The 16,998-nt window shown below is 42.0% G+C and overlaps 2 protein-coding genes across 2 annotated transcripts in view; both read left to right on the forward strand.

Moving 5' to 3' along the window:
• The first annotated feature begins 1,021 nt into the window (after positions 1-1,021).
• On the forward strand, positions 1,022-5,976 carry spcs2 (signal peptidase complex subunit 2). Its single transcript, XM_080771673.1, has 5 exons — positions 1,022-1,087; positions 2,632-2,715; positions 3,276-3,435; positions 4,069-4,204; positions 4,455-5,976. Exons 1-5 carry the CDS (start codon positions 1,049-1,051, stop codon positions 4,639-4,641), a joined length of 606 nt encoding a protein of 201 aa, XP_080627799.1. The 5' UTR covers positions 1,022-1,048; the 3' UTR covers positions 4,642-5,976.
• A 1,225-nt stretch (positions 5,977-7,201) lies between these two features.
• The window catches only part of abcg1 (ATP-binding cassette, sub-family G (WHITE), member 1), a gene marked incomplete at both ends in the record, with an annotated part of 18,492 nt that continues 8,695 nt past the window's right edge, over positions 7,202-16,998 (forward strand). The window contains 2 exons of the mRNA XM_080771432.1: positions 7,202-7,264; positions 11,024-11,321. Of these exons, the coding sequence (XP_080627558.1) occupies positions 7,202-7,264; positions 11,024-11,321 (361 nt within the window). The remainder of the gene's footprint in view (positions 7,265-11,023; positions 11,322-16,998) is intronic.

Here is a 16,998-nt window from a genome sequence, read left to right on the forward strand (position 1 = left end):
TGCAATCTACCTTTTATTGTGATGTTCAGGAAGTGTTGACATGCTGGCCCTTTAATTTGACATGGGTCTAGTTAAGGATAATTGGTGATTGGAACCCAGGTAGCTCAGCTGTGGAGGTGGGGACTGTCCTCCATGTTAAGCCTCAGAGACACAAGGGAAAACTTTGGCTGAGTATAAGGTTGGAAAGAATGGCCAATGGAAAGGCGATGGAATGTACAATCATAAAGGAGAAGTGAGTTATCTTATGATAGTTCTAATAGTTGTAAAAATGCAGATCTACAAAGCATTCGGTCAATTTCGGTGTAATATGCTCTAATCATATTTATCATAATGTATATTTCAGTTGGAACAAACCATGGACACACTGACTCAACAATTGGCACCCAGCTGGAAAGGGGACACGACAAGGTGAAAATATTTGTATTGGTTATGGTCCGATGGTCTTGTGTTACATTCTTTGAGGTTTATTGTTTTCATATTGTATTTGATATCTGCACTGTATGGATTTTATTGGTTATGTAAATATGGTTTAAGTGAACAAAAAGAGAGCTGGAATAAGAAATGGTAAAGTTGAACAAAAATATAAACAAGAAGCAAGCTAAGGGAAGGAATACATTCTTGCCAGTGCCACTCATAGATTGGTTTCTGTTATCATCACTGGTGGAGCTGCAGCGGGTGCAGCAGTTGGACTTGTGTTGATGTGTTCGGCCCACTTGGTACCTATTCAGGTCGGGTTTAGCAGTAGTCACGTCATGTAACCATGGGAACAACCATGGGGGGAGTCGTAAAATAACTGGAGACGGCAGAGAAAACCAAAGAACGCCTAAACAGCAGATCTACAAGCTCTCAGCTGGTCGTGTCCGCGATGCGCTGTGAGCTTGTAGATCTGCCGTTGTCAGGCTTTTCCGCAAGTGCGTAACGTTCACGTTGCTACGTCCCGCACGGCGTGCAAGCCAGTTGGATCGTTAAAAACGGGGCGCCGACCAATCTCAGCGCGCCATGTCATATTGGGGCACTAACGGTTTCCGGAAGCCGAGGAAAGGGAAAAATGGCAGCGAGAAACGGAAAGAGTGGACTTCTGGAGAAAGTAAGAATAAAAACCTTACCGTTTCGGATTGAATAACAATGTTACGGTTATTTGGTTTTATTTTAACTGTTTTTCCATCTGTGAGCGTCAGTTATTTGACGTGTAACGTCAGAAGAACGACTCAATTCACACTCAGTAGCTTGAAGCTAAAGCTAAACTGAAATAGCCCTTTCATTGAGTTGCAACGTATAGGAAATAAGATGGATGCAGGTAAAACTAAAAAAGGGCTCCACAGTGTTTTACATTTATTTTAGATATATAAAAAAATATGTCTTTATTTTTTTAGATAAAGTTACTACGCTATTTTTACACTAATAACTATACTATTGTCTTTGCAAAGTTTTGCCCACTACTGTATGGAACATATGGTAACCCATATATGAAATTAGCATACCCGGTAAAGCACAATACAATACAGTATTAAGCTAGTATCTGATAACTTACATTTTGATTTTATTATTTTAGCTCGTTGGTTTTCTGTCACATGTTGATAAATATGCATAAGTACGTTTTGTTTGGAGTAAGTAAGATGTTTCTGCAGAACAATACAACTTTATGTGGAAGTGTTTTTTTCTTTTCTTTTGCAAGCTGGAGAGTTTTGCACATCTGCTTTTGCTTCCTATGTCAAACCGGAAGTGTTTTTTTAATCTAATTTCCTTTTTACTTTATTAAATGTTGATTGTTTATTTATTGTCTTTTATTGACTCTACTTTTAAGTTTTAATACTATTTTATGAGGAAGTCTGGAGTGACCTATGTTAGAGCGGTGCAGGACATGTGTGAGACTTCTAAGATAGTGGGCCTGGGAGGTGTGCTATGGGCGTGACAGAGGAGTTCAAGGTGGAAGTGGGTCTTCAATTCTTCAGCACTACGACCCTGACCTTCTTGTTCGCTATGGTGATGGACAGCCTGACAGATGAGGTTAGACAGGAATCCCCCAGGACCATGATGTTTGCAGATAACATTGTGATCTGTAGTGAGAGCAGTGAGCTGATAGGGGAAAATCTAGTGGGTGGAGATATGCCCGGGAAAGGAGAGGAATGAAGGTTAGCCGCAGCAAGAGGGAGTAGAGGTAATGATGGTGGAGGGTGGACTTAGGATCAACATTCCAGAGCAATGGTGAGTGTCGGAAAGAGGTGAAGAAGCAAGTGCAAGAAGGTTGGAACGGGTGGAGAGACCACTCGTGTCGGGTGTGAAATTTTAAAGCCAGAGAGGCCAGACTGAGATAGTTTGGACATCGCAGAGGAGGGATCGTGAGTATATAGGTAGATTGCTGATGTTGGGCAGGAGGCCTCTTTGGTTTTTGGATGTAGTGATAGATGAGAGGACATGAAGATAGTTGGTATGAAAGAAGAGGATGGGTGAGATGCAGGCAGATGATTTGCTGTGGCGAACCCTGAAGGGAACAGAAAGGAAAATAAGTTTTTATTAATTACCTAGCTTTGTTAATTTCCAAGAGTTTTTATGTATTTTGCAAGGGTGTTTTTCATAAGCGCTATTATTAGTGTGGTGATTGATCATGGTGGACATGCGTTATGTTTCCAGTGGAGAATCGACGAGAAGCCAGTGAAGATTGATAAATGGGACGGAGCCGCTGTTAAGAACTCACTCGACGATGCTGCTAAGAAGGTTACTGAATACTTTAATCCAGGGGTCTTCAATGTTTCACAGGCTAAGGACCCCTTGACTGAGAGAGAGATGAAGCAGGGACACCCCACTTCATATTGTATAAAATTGTATTGCAGATGAAACTTTTTGTATACCGGTAGCTTTCATACATGGCTTCATAGACTTGTTTGACATCACTATTGGAATGTGTATTTTAGACATTTAACCACGTAAATTATCAATATACGTATATATACTGGTAAATATTTTCCCCTCTACAGCGAACCTCTTTGCCGAACATAGTTGATCTAAAAGATCACAACGCCTCTCACTGCAAATATTGCTGATGTATAAAGTTCTCCTCAGAATAGCGATGCTAGAGTTCAAGTGGTTGATGTACAGTAGTAACTCTTATAAGTTATGACCCTCTAGGGGTTTCAGACCCCTGCTTTAATATATTATTATTCTATTCTGTTACTGAACACTTTAATATAATTTATCTTTTATAATTGTTTTATGTTATTTGTTCCTTACGTTTTTCTTTGCTTTCTACTTTTTATGACTTCTCTCCTCTCCTGCAGGTCTTGTTGGAGAAGTATTGCTATTTGGAGAACTTCAATCTAGTAGACGGTCGTCTGTTGATCTGCACAGTGTCATGTGTGTTTGCCATGGTGGCTCTGGTCTGGGACTTCCTGCATCCCTTCCCAGAGTCCAAACCTGTCCTGGCATGCTGCGTTATCTCATATCCTTACACATCAAACACAAGATTTGTCGTCTCTGTCGGGGGGGGGGGGCAGCAGACTGACCACATGCTGCCTTCTATGCATGAGGAATTTCAAGCTGCTTCTTTTCACCTGACAGGGGGGAGTTTCCCCGGCTGGCCGTAGCGCATAGAAGGAACACGTTATTCCAACCAGTTCCTTTCTCCTCCATCAGGTGCCCCAGCTGGCCAGGGGGAGGCAGTTTAGAGACCAGGATTACTGCAGTGAGTGCATGTTTCTTGTGAGGGTATCTACCCTAGGGGACACGGGGAGAATTTAGGCTTTTTTTGATTGATTGAAATCTTTATTAACAGTTTGCAGAATTACAGTACATTTCAAGCACAAACTCAATACAAAGACTGTTAGGCCCTTTCACCAACGGGTATGGGCACTGAACACGGAGGAGAGAACACTCGTCCCCAGCGGGAATCGAACCCAGGACCTTCTAGCTGTGAGGCGACAGCACTCTTGTACGACGAAGTAGGGCATTCATTTACGTGAAAAGAGATACGAGGTTTCTGCCTGACAGCGACAATATCCCACACACACTAAAACATTGTGCTATTGATTTTGCTCTGCACTGACCTAGTTGTTCTTCCTTAACCGCCCTGTACTTATTTCATAATGATGGGCATCCTGACTCTGTACACATCATACAAAGAGAAGAGCATCTTCCTGGTGGCAGTGCAGAAAGACCCTGCAGGCATGGACCCTGACCATGAGTGGCAGCTCTCCTCCAGTCTGAAAAGGTGACATTTAGATGCTGCATACATACAATGCACCATTTAGCATTATGTATTTCAGTTTAAATTCAGTGTAGATGTAATATACTGTATGTATGTTTCTCCAACATTCAACCATTTGCAATGATCACCCATTCACACACGGATGATGGAGGAGAAAACTATGCCCACCAAGGACACTTGCCAGGAAAAGAGCCCTGAGGGTGTAGATTTGACATAATTTAAACTCTTTTGTGTGTATGTTTGTTTACCATAGGTTTGACGACCAGTACACACTCAGGGTGTGTTTCACGGACGGTAAAACCAACTCTTACCGGGAGGACGACTTCACCAAGTCTGTGGCCTATTTCTTCGACGACAGCGGTACGCTGGTGATGGACCAGTTTGAGAAGTGCATCTCCAAACTCCACGACACGCTGGCCACAGAGAAGAAGACCAAATAAAAAAAATGACAATCCTAATGTTTTCATCAGGTTTTTGATAGTATATGTTTCCATGCCAACAAGAACAGATGGTCCTGAACAGTGCTGGATGTGGCGTTTAATCACTTAAACCAACTGTTTCTCAACGTTTGGTCGGGCAACCATCAGGCCAAAATGGAGGCTTACAGGTCTGTAACTATGAGAGTTCACAAATGGAATTTCTACATCTGCGATTACACATGGATTAAAGTTCTCACGACTGATTTGGGGCATTTCATCGGCTATTTCCGGTTATTTTAAGATTAGAACATTGGTCAACCTAGCAATATGTTAAGAAGCATCTTTCCTTACACCCTAATGTCTGAGATATTTCATAAAATCAAAGGTTAAAGCCTAAATCTGATTTATTCACCTGGTTAGCAGAAATTGTACTTATTGTGCTAATGATTTAGGAAAGGGCACTCTACTTTGGGGTCACCTTTCATGCTGTTTCACAAATCGCACATTAGAACTCGTACTGATTTATTTTGCTTCAATCCATGAGTACGTTGTACACAGTTACAGACCCATAAGGGGGGGGTTCCATTTGGACCATCTGGTTTGACCTGACGTTGAGTAACGGTGACCATCTATTCTGGGGGGTGGGTGGGGACGCAAAAATAACTCTATAAGATCGCAACGCATTGTCAGCTTGTAGAGTGGCTGTTTTGGATTTGGTGTAGAGCAAAGGTTCTGAAATGCTTCAGGGTGCTTCCCCCCCCCCCCCCCCCCCCCAAATCATATTTGAACACCCCACACACACCATAACAAGCACTTGGTGTGTGTTTAGTTTGACTCTGTTCCACGGATAATATTGTGAAAATAGGCAAAGTATATAGGCAACACCAGTTATGAGCATGTAGTTCAGCTATTTTGTTTGCCACCTCCTAATATTTGGCCAATTTGGTATTAAAAGTAATTCAATTGTACACACACACACTAATTTGTGGTCCCCCTGTGGGTCCCAACTCCCAGTTGGTGCACGACTGGTGTAGAAGGGGTAAAAAAAATGAGCAGACCTTTTATAGACCCCGCTCAATTCCATGTTTAGACCCCATTGTTCTTTTCAGCTGGTCTTATATTTCGAAGGAAAAAAAAACACTTACAAAACTATACTTTTCATCTGTTATTAGAAAGGTCACTGTTCATCATTTCTAGGGTTTAGTTTTCATATGAATAAATAATTGCCATAAATGTTACAATGATACAACTGTACTTTCGGTATAAAAGTATGTTTTAAGTGGAAGGGGAGACAGTGTTCGTCTCAGTGTTAAAGAGGGTTTGTTTGTAATGACGCATAAAATCTGCACTCAGAAATCCTTGTGTCGTTACTTATTAACACACTCCCACTTAATATTATAATGCAATTTCATTTGCCCACGTTTTGTACTTTTTCAGAAGACTTGAGTTGAAATCATAAGTGAGAGACTGCTGCTTTTTCTTTTTTGGGAGAAATAAAACATCAATATTGCAAACAAAAGTGGATGAGAACTAAGTTACTTCAATTTTACACGCATTGTGTTATTGGATAATGGTTTTGTTCTGGTCATCTCCCTGTGGCCAACAGTAAAAACAAACCAAATAAATTGTTGTACTGGTCAGGTCCCATTGACCAATAATTGTACTGTAGGCTACTGTCTGCTCAGCATCAACTCCACAAGTGACCAATTTTACTGTAATTGTACTGGTCATCTCCTGGCTTGTCGTTGGTCAAGTTGATGCCAAAGTTTACACCGACTATATAAAATAGGCTACAATGGTAGCTGAAAAATATAGTTATTAAAGTTAGGCCTATTATAGGGCTCAGTGTGAATGGCAAATTTATCATCGTGTTACCTTGTAGGCTTAAATGTTATTTCTTTTTGGCAAGCGTTTAAGACGTTCTGTAGCTGAAAGATGCGTTGGTTTAGTTATGATTGAAAAAAAACAGACACACGCACAGGTTAGTGTTGGTTAGCCAGGGGCGCCCTCTATTGTCTAACAATAAGATTGTACAGTGTATCGGCTAATTCAAGTCATGATAATGGTTTTGTATACAACCATCACCGGCATCACGTTTGACACATAATAGTTTCCAATGTAAAATAAATCGTATAGGCTTTAGGCCTAATCCCAAAGTAAAGTTAAAATCATTTAGGCACCGCCTAACTAAAATGGTATTTAAAATATCCTATTTCCGTTTGTCATGTGTGGACAGTACGTGGACACATTTTAGTAGAATTTCTACAAAATAATTATAAATAAATAAAATATTGTGATTCCATTGCAGTCAGACACACACAGACTGTAGGTATAGAGTGAGTGGATTTCTGAACAAAACGCACGCACCACTTCACACCCACGGCGCGCGCATCACCGCACGCACCGCGCGAGCCAGGGAAGGAAGAACAGAACGGAGCGCGAGAAGGCTAATGTGCGCCGCCGCCGCGTGCTTTGTATTTTTATTTGATTCTAAATAATTATTTCTAATATCATCATTATTTCTTCAAAAGAAACAAGCCAAAGTGACTCTCCGTCCAAAAAGGAGAGGTTGCGTGCAGGGATGTCTGCCCTGATGGCAGCCTGTTCCCTCAACAACGCCCAGGTCACTAACTCCATCATTATGGTGAGTCAATCTGCGGGGGGTCCGCGGCCAAATATGGCCATATAGCGGATATTGATAGGTTATAGTATAGCCTATATATACATTTGGGCGCCTTGGCCACAAAAAGTTTGAGTACTACATGGTTTAGATTTCGATTCGTAGGCTATCCTTAGACCTCAGGTATTTGGGTAGGCTACACGGTGTTAAATTAACCAAAAATGGTCCCAATTGGACTTTATGGTAACGCGTTTATTTATAAACGTCTAGAATTCTGTTTTTCTAATAGAACTAGGTTGCCTTCGGTCTGGGATATACGTGTTTTTGTTCCCATGGAACGTTTGTTTTCTAGTATTTCTAACTTTTTTAAATTCAGAGGAACGTTAATTGTCTTATAAAAATGTTTTAATTGCCTGCTTTTTTTTTAGAAGTGTGATTGGTTGGTTGATTGATTGATTGATTGAATACTTTATTAGTCAGAAATGTAAACAGCACGTGCAGTCACAGTGACATGCAGGCTAAAAGGATCACACAAAGACAGTCCATGGAAACTTGTTTCAATTGTGGTCATATGTATTCAATTCGTCAACATATTCAAAAATGTATGTCAAAATGTCTGTAAAAAAAGAAAATCCTGCAGTCATATTAAAATCAACGTGCTTATGGTTTAGAAGGACTGGCAGTGATGTGACCTGCAGGCAGGCAGACGGACAGAAATGCAGACAGGTGTCTGGGTGACTATAGACATTTATTTTAAATGTTGGTCGAAAAAACACATTATGGTTACTTTCAGTTTGACTGTTCTGGGGTCAGGAGGTGAGGCTGGCTGTTTTTCATTCTGACCATATAAGCTGTTGACCGACAGTTACCTCCCCACCTTCCCGGTATAGAACCGGATTAACGAGCTGCTTCTTACCGGCATGGCCAGCCCAGAGCCGTCAGACTGCACTGCCACATGCAGTCACACGTACAGTGCTAGGCTACCGCACGTTTTATAATGTCAGCACGCTCCATATGGATGTCATGCATGCACAGCACAGGAACAGGCAGGCTAGGCCTATATCAGTGGTTAAAAATTTGCCATGCCACGCCATCCAGTCGGCCAGTTGTCTCTAGTGGTGCCATGTGCCACGCCATCCAGTCGGCCAGTTGTCTCTAGTGGTGCCATGTGCCACGCCATCCAGTCGGCCAGTTGTCTCTAGTGGTGCCATGCCACGCCATCCAGTCGGCCAGTTGTCCGGTGTGCCGTACTCGGAGCCATCTAATAGAAGAGTTGCGATATTAAGGGGGCAGAAAACAGCCTGGTTACATGGTTCAGAATCATACTCGCTCAAGCCCATAGACTCCAATGCATTCCGTAAACTTCTGGTTGTCCCTATGTGGAGCCTTCAATTAGGGACAAACCAATAGAAGTCTATGTAGAAGAGCCGCCATTGGACTGGCCCCATGAAGTGAACGGAGTTTGCGCAACTCGGTCTATACTCTATGGCTCTGGCTGTACTGTAGTGTACCGTACTGTACTGTACTGTACTGTACTGTACTGTACTGTACTGTACTGTACTGTACTGTTACAGTACAGTACAGTACACAGTACTACTAAGTAGTGTACCGTACTGTACTGTAGTGTACCGTACCGTACTGTACTGTACTGTACTGTACTGTACTGTACTGTACTGTACTGTACTGTACTGTACTGTACTGTACTGTACCGTACTGTACTGTACTGTACCATATACTGTACTGTACTGTACACTTTACCGTACTGTGCTGTACGGTACTGTACCATACTGCAGTGGTTCTCAACGTTTTTGGCTGGGGACCCCCGAAAATGCTTTGGCCATGGCTCATGACCCCCCTCGTAACCTTAATAATAGAGAAAATCAAATATATATGCTGAAACCAGATAAAATCATAAAGGAACGTTTATGCATGCACTATGTGTACTATGTAAACTCTCAATTCCCATTTTATAAATTGTGTTTATAAATGTTCTGATTTCTAAATGGAGAGCTTGTTGTAGGCTACTACCAAATTAATTTGAACTTGGAGTTGAATTCTCAAATTTAATGTAAGCTTTCCACTGAACTCCACTGAGTTTAGTCACTGAAACTATCTTAGTCATTATAAACCTTCTGTATATGTTTGCATATTAAAGGAATAGTTCACAGAAGAAATTTTCTGTCAATTACACACCCCATGAAACCTTGAATTTGTGGATTATTTTGTGCATGCCTAAGCAAAAATAATTTGATGGCCAGGTCATAAGAAGCCTCAGTATGAGAGAATCAGAATCTATATGATTGTCACATCACTGGTGTAAAGAAGTGGATAGCAAAAGTAGCAGATCTCGAGCTCTGTGTTTCAAGCTTGTGGATCTGTTACTTTTGATGGTTTTGTGTGACGTAGTATGATCATGTCGTATAGGGCATTAGTTTACGAGAAAAAGTTAACACAAGTTAGAATAATTCATGGAGGTTTCTGACCGACCACAACTATATGAAGGGTCAAATCAGATGAATATGTGGCTGGGGAGATGTGTGAGAGCAGCTTGTGTTTGTTCTACAGGTGTTTAGTTACAGCAGTAAGTGGAAGGTGTTTAAATCCCTTTCACTTGTATAACGTTACACAAAAGCATTCTACTGCACTGCTTGATCCTTATTCCATCATTGTACATCTAAACTAAAACATGCTGAACTCCCTAACCTAAGGAAAACCTGACCCTAAACCAAACCAAGCCAGGCCAAACCAAATCGAAACAAACCGAACTGAACCAAACTGAACCGAAATCAACTAATCTAAAGGCTCTTATCGACTACAAGACCTAAGCAAACCGTGCAGGTTCTGGATTTGTTTCCATTCGCTACGGCTTGGTTTCACATAAGGGTTTCAAAATCTAATTTAGGCCCTGCTCAGGAGTTTCTACTACTAAAGTTGTACTAACTTGGAGTTCTGGGAACCTATAGATCTCAGAAATTATACTTTAACCAGCATCCATGTTATGGGGAAAGCTTTCGCAGAAAATAGCAAATCGACAAGCTCACAATGCGACGGCAATTTTCAGCTAAAGCTTTAACCCACAATAACAGAAAAGATACTACTATAGAGCCTTGAGGGACTCCGGCCAACTATTTAGGGCAGTGTTTTCAACCCTTTTAATATCAAGGCCCATTAGTTTATTGGCATTTGAGGCGCGGACCACCATTTGATGAGATTTAGCTTTTCAGACCCAAAACTGGGTTGTAGGATAAGATTTTGTTCCAAGCTGTATTGATGTGGATAGATAGATGACATTGTAATAACATGATAACATTATTTTACATTATCTAATTGTGTAGACTTCTTGTTAATTAAGTAATGCAGATGTTTAACAATCATTTAACTCTTGAGAGCGTAAAATGAAGCCAAATGTACCTGTAATGGTCCATTTGGTTTCATTTTACGCTCTCAAGAGTTAAAGATATATAAGGGTCCATTTGGTTACCAACTCTCCATCATTTATCTGGGGACCACCTGGAACCCCCTCAAGGATCACTGGTGGTCCCCGGACCACAGGTTGAAAACCACTGATATAGGGTTTAAGTGGTTACATTTTTTCTTTCTAAAGTTGAGAAAATAGCCGAGCTATGTGAGCATGTAGTTGGTTTTTTTTATGTATTTTCTTTATAATACCTCCCCTTTCAGATGAGATTCTGGTTATAATGGAAACCTGAACAAAGCTAGAGAGGGATCCAGACATTAGGCTACTGATCTACAAAATAATGTCTCTCTCCTCCACCCACCCAGAACTCCAACGGCCCACCGGACCTGATGCTGGACCCCCGGTCGGTGTGTGTGAGCATTGATGAGGAGGTGATGTCATCGCGTGCAGGGGGTGGAGGTGTTGGTGGCGACGGGGGGGTGCAGCAGACCACCCCACTCCTCCTGCACCACTACCCCCCCGCCCCCCCACCTCTAAAGAAGGTGGACAACACCCTGACGGAGGCGCAGCGCTTCTCCTCGTTGCCGCGCCGGCCGGCGGTGAACTTGGAGTTCCGCGACGTGTCGTTCTCAATCCCCGAGGGACCGTGGTGGAGGAAGAGAGGTCTGTGTTCTCCATTAAATCTACTTAAAGAACATGAAATATCGTTTCCCCCTCAGCCACTTGCAGTGCAACATAAAACATCTAAAAGACCAATAACAAACACACACAAAAAACAACATATGTTTGAATGATGTGCCAACATCATTGTTTTGAAAATAGCAGATCTACAACCTCACAATGTTGCGCAAATAGGCGATGTATAATAGGGTTAAAGTGGTTGAACTGATTCTGATGCTACCTAATAGTTGTGAAACAAACTCGTTGCCCCCACCCTAGGGACTTATAAAAACATGCTTAAGACCCACCATATTATTATTTATTTTACCAATAGCAGCAGTCTATCTATCATTCCCTCCTGATACACACCACTGACCACTTTCTTAAAGTATGTTAATACAATATAACAATAGGGGTGATTTTGTCTCCCTGCTCTTCTATTGAGAAAATGTGATCGTGTCAAAGGTCATGTCTCTGGTGTGTCAATGGCCTAGCCATAGTGGTTAAGGTGCAGCCGGGGAGGCACAGGACCTGTGATGTCATGCCGTACTTTTTGTGTTGTTTCTATTCATTTGGTCATTAACACAATCGGTGCCGGGATGCCTTCAAAATAGGAGCTCTGCTTTTGTCCTTGTGGATATGGGGAGGGCTGTCTTACTGAGACAACATGTAGTCCAGGAAGTAAGTCAGCACAGTGTCCATGACATCATGGAGCCCATGGACACTTTGAAATACTGAAATATCTAAAAACACATATAGCCCACATAAAAACCCCAGGAAAGTGTTTCTTGTCTCCCAAACATCCATTCAAATAAGATCTGGTTGCAAAAGGGGTGAAGTGGCCCTTTAAGCTATGGTTCATGTAGATGCCTGCAGGCAGGATGATGAGGTCTCCTTTGGTCATGGAGATCCTGATCCAGCGCTCGTCCTTGTCCCTGATGGCCGTCCATGACGTAGCGGATCTCATTATCCAGGTGGAGGTGCTCCTCAAAGAACACATTCAGCTTGGGAGAAATAAATACTGTATACAGGGAAGAGCCAGTGAGTCAATGGCGTTTGCGAGTGCAAGCGTTTAGGGCAGGCGTCTTCAGCGTCTTTCAGTCCAAGGACCCCTTGTCTGAGAGAGATGACAGCACTATTATCAGTAAATAATTGTGTAAAATAGTGTTGTTTAACCACTTAAACCTTCAATACTTACTAAACCTGACATTTTGTCTCTATACTTGATCTGATCTTTTGTCCTTCTACACCAAACCTCTTTGACGAAAAAGCTCTTCAACGGCTCACAGCATAAGGAGTTGTGAGATTGTAGATACCGGTATGCCATTTCCGGCTATAATGTTCCCCTCAGAATTAGGGCTGAAAAAAATTCATATCACACAAAGATTTGGCGTACACATTTATAGTTAGATAAGATAGATGGCATGACATACTGTATAAGGCATAGCCTACTGTATGTGTTGGCCTGGAGGCATAACCCAGGTAACACAATAGCATTGACAAGATCAATAAAATGCAATTGTGACAGGTGGCCGACTCAGTCACAATAAACTATTAAATAAAGTGCACAGTTTGAAAGTGCATATTCACTGTGAACTCAATAAACATTGTAGCCAACTACGCCACCCTTTGATTAAAACAACAGAGTAAAGGGAACTTCGAGTTTAAAACCAGGTAAAAGAGCATAAAAGAGCTAAAACACAGGGAAGGACTGAATACTGAAACAGGATGTTGGGGGGGTTACAAAAAGGATAAGGAATTTTATTGCGCTAATACAGGGGGCACATAGAATAATACAGTTATATTAAAAACGCCCTAAGCCTAAAATCCCTATAAAATCCTAAATAACTAACTAAACAAAATTCTAAAAATAAACACTTTAAAATACGGTTTCTCACAATGTGCAAATCTGCAATTGTGCAACAAAAGCAAGGAGTCAAAGGTCCGTTTCTTCTACTCTTCTGGTCACTGAAACACAAGAGCACTGGGACCAGTTCATCCGTTTCACAATGTCCTAATGATGGAAGTACAGGTCGGTCTACACGTCGGCAACACTACAAATCGGGTACTTACAGACAAGCCCAGGTGTTAACCTGAGCCCTTCTGATTATGGCATGGTAGTGCTGCGGCCCATCTGCTGCCTTCCATATCTCGTCTCTGGGCAGCCCCTCCATGGCAAGGGCGCACACTGGGGGTCGTGGTCGTGGTCGTGGCATTTATAGTGTCGAGGACATGGCTACCACTGGCCCCCCATGGGGGTCGTGGTCGTGGCGCTTACAGCCCTTCTCTGGTCGATGACATGGCTACCACTGGCCCCCGGCTGCGTCCTGGCTCCCAGCCGTGGTGGCTGCCCCGTCTCTCCACTTCTTCTCCCAAACACTCTGCTCAATCTTTTTCTTTTTTGTGTTCTCTCTGCCAGCCCAAATATATAGGCCTCTTGATTATCGGCCCCACCCACGCCCAGGTGCAGGTCATTAGTCACTCGGTCCTTGATGCACTCAGTGGGTTAGGGAGTCAGTGGAAAGATAAGTTTACAAAATCATGAAACACTCAAACACAAATAAATAAGCAAAACAATAAAGTAAAAATAACTCAACAATAATCTCACTCTCACACAAATTATAAAACACAGCAAAGCATGAAAATAACATAAACCAAAACACACATCTAGATTTCTGGCTTTATGTACTCTCTCGACGGAGAGGTGATTGCAACTGTAAACGAAGGACCCCGAGATTAATATGCATTTGTCCGCAGACCCTCATCTGAAAATATGTTGTGCTAGGAATCGAAAATTATTATTATTATTATTATTATTATTGAATGGTTTAGGTCAGTAATGTATAGTGTCTCTCACCTCAGCACTGGGCCATGAGAGCAGCTGATGGCTCTGAGCTGACAATCCAATTAAAGCAGTCTCCGCGGCAACAAACAAGCTTATGGTTATGTCAGCATGGTTAGATAAATAATGGAGAGGTTACTTCAGGTCAGGAGCAGCTCCATCTCAGCTCTCTCTCTTCCTGGTGTCACTGTGAATAGTTTAGTTTAGACCATTCTCAACCTTTTTCATTTCAACCTGTCATGCTCAAGTCAACCTGTTTTAATTTGGGGCAGTCATTCTCAACCTGTTTCATTTCAAGGACGGCCAGGACATTAATGCCTGACTTGATCATACTTACAGCATCACACAAAAGCATAAAAAGTAGCAGGACATATGTTGTTTCCACCCGACAGAGACAATATGTGGAAAGAATATGTTGGTTGGTTGGTTGGTCGGTCGGCCAGGGAGTCACAGGGACTGACTGATTGATTGATTGATTGATTGATTGATTGATTGATTGATTGATTGATTGATTGAATAGTTTATTGAACATAAATGTAAAAAAGTCTAAAAACAGCAACAGAGGGCCTGGGCCATGGCTCAGTGGTCCAGGCACCTTGGCTGGCAATCCAGTCTGGCAGTGTGCCGCGGGTTCGACTCCCGATCCCGATGGCCTTCACTGCATGTCTTCCCCCCATCTCTCTCCCCATTTCCTGCCAGCCTACTGTCTGTCCCTCCATAAAAACCATATATAAAATAAATACAAAAGCCACAAAAAAAAACAAGCAACAGAGTACAGTCAAACACTCGGTTCAAAAGGGATAGCACCAAAAAAAGTCCTTGCAGTCTTGTTTCCATTTAGGCCCTGTGCAATCAATTCATAGACATGACATGAAAAAAGAACAACATAATTCAACAATAACAACAAAAAAAATCTATGTACAGAAGTGAGGAAAAAGGAAGGGTGATCACCAGGGGGAAGGATCATTTCCTCTCCCTTGGGCCTGCTGAAAGGTGGATTTTCAGGCCTGTTTTAAAAGATGTAAGTGATCTGATTTTTTTGAGGGAGGGGGTCAGGGCATTCACGCCTGGGTGGCCGTGTTGTAGAGGGAGAATTTACCCATGTTTGTTTTGAAAGTGGCTGGTCAGATCGTTGTTCATGCTCCCTCTAGTATTGTGGCTGAGGTAGTTAGTCAGGTATGCGGTTACTGAGGGCATCGAGGGAAAGGCTGCATTTGCAATTTTGAATGTCAAATCCATTTTCAATTGCTTAACTCATGGGCCCCACCTAGCGAGAAGTAGTCGAATTAGTTTGTTTTGGGAGGTCTGAAGATTTTTTCATTCATTCATTCAACCTTTATTTAAATTCTCTGAGAATCAATTGAGGGAGACCCTCATTTACAATGATGCAGAGATTACAACAACAACAACAAGCTTAGTCTTAAGTGACATTGTGATGCTGGAGAACCGAGAGGTGGAAGCATAGTCAAAGGAAGGCTGAATTAGAGCTCCTGCCAGGCCTGGACTGGTCACTTGACGTACAGGGCAAATGCCCAGTGGCCTGAGAGCCTCCTCGTCTTGCATTTTGTTCTCGCCCTAGATCAGGAGTGCAGAGTCTTCCGCAAACAAGAACAATTTGCAGTCACAGGCAGCTTTCATGTCGTTAATCTAAAGGAGAAACAGTAACAGTCCAAGTATACTTCCTTGGGGAACCCCACAGTTCACTGGGAGGGACGAGTACATGGTTCCATTGATGTCAACCACTTGTTCTCTTCCCTCTAGGACCAGGTAGAATTTCATCCAGTTTATTGATGTGCTATCAAAACCGATCGCCTTCAGTTTGTTTAGTAGTATTTACATTGTCAAACGCCTTTTGGAGGTCCAGCATAACCATGCCACAGAATTTGCCCGAGTCTACCTCACGTTTGATGTAGTCGTTCAAATACATTAGGCATGTGTGAGTGGAGTGAGATGTTCCAGATTGGAATTCAAACAGCAGCTTTTGCTCGGCGAGGTAGCTGTTGATTTGTTCTTGAATTAATCTCTCTATAACCTTTGAGATGGAACAAAGGATGGAAACAGGGCGGTAGTTGCCAGGTTCTTATATAGAGGGATTACTTGAGCCAATTTGAAGTCTTGTGGGACGTGACACTGACTGATGAATACATTTGTAATGTGGGACCAATAGAGACAGCTGTGTCTCTGAGGAATCTGGTGGGGATGTTTTAACAGGTTTGAAATGAGAATGCATCTTTTTTAACACCTAGTTTCTCATAGTGAGTTTGGATGTGGTCAGAGCCATAAAGACCTGCATGTGGGGGAAGTTTGCTGACAGCAATGGTGGTGAAAAAACTGTTAAAACTGTTCGTCACAACCAGCTTGTCACTTTTGTCAGTGGTGAGCGAGCCATCTGAAATGATGCTGAAACTTGTAGATTTGGTCTGAATGTTTTGCTACTGCCTAATTGATTAATTGCCTCCCAGAGTTTTTCTGGGTGTTTTTTGTTTGCTTCAATGTTGTCAATTATGAAGTTATTTTTCCCTTAGTTATTTACTACATTGTGGATCAATCAGAAGGCGGACAATCAGTAAATTGTAAGCATATGGGCCCTATCTTGCGCCACTTATCCCTTATCCCTAAATTTATTTGCCAAAATATAAAAAAATAGTTCAACTATAATCTACATTGACACATTGTGAGCTTGTAGATTGGCTATTTGAACTATTTTAGGTTTTTTTAAATAGTAAAAAATGGTAAATAAGTTTAGGGATAAGGATTAAGGGGTGGTGCAAGATATAGCACTTAAGTCTAAAGACCATTTTATTTCTCTTATGAGGACAGGTCCTCACAATGTGAAGA

The sequence above is a fragment of the Protomyctophum bolini genome (assembly GCF_963924005.1).
Source record: "Protomyctophum bolini genome assembly, chromosome: 9".
NCBI classification, from domain to species: Eukaryota; Metazoa; Chordata; class Actinopteri; order Myctophiformes; family Myctophidae; genus Protomyctophum; species Protomyctophum bolini.

What these genes read in the sequence shown, in the direction of transcription:
- spcs2 (XM_080771673.1), top strand. Translation starts at nt 1,049, where the DNA reads ATGGCAGCGAGAAACGGAAAGAGTGGACTTCTGGAGAAA. An exon ending in CCTGGCATGCTGCGTTATCT is followed by an intron (nt 3,436 to 4,068) that starts CATATCCTTACA and finishes AACCGCCCTGTA; the next exon opens with CTTATTTCATAATGATGGGC. An exon ending in CTCTCCTCCAGTCTGAAAAG is followed by an intron (nt 4,205 to 4,454) that starts GTGACATTTAGA and finishes TGTTTACCATAG; the next exon opens with GTTTGACGACCAGTACACAC.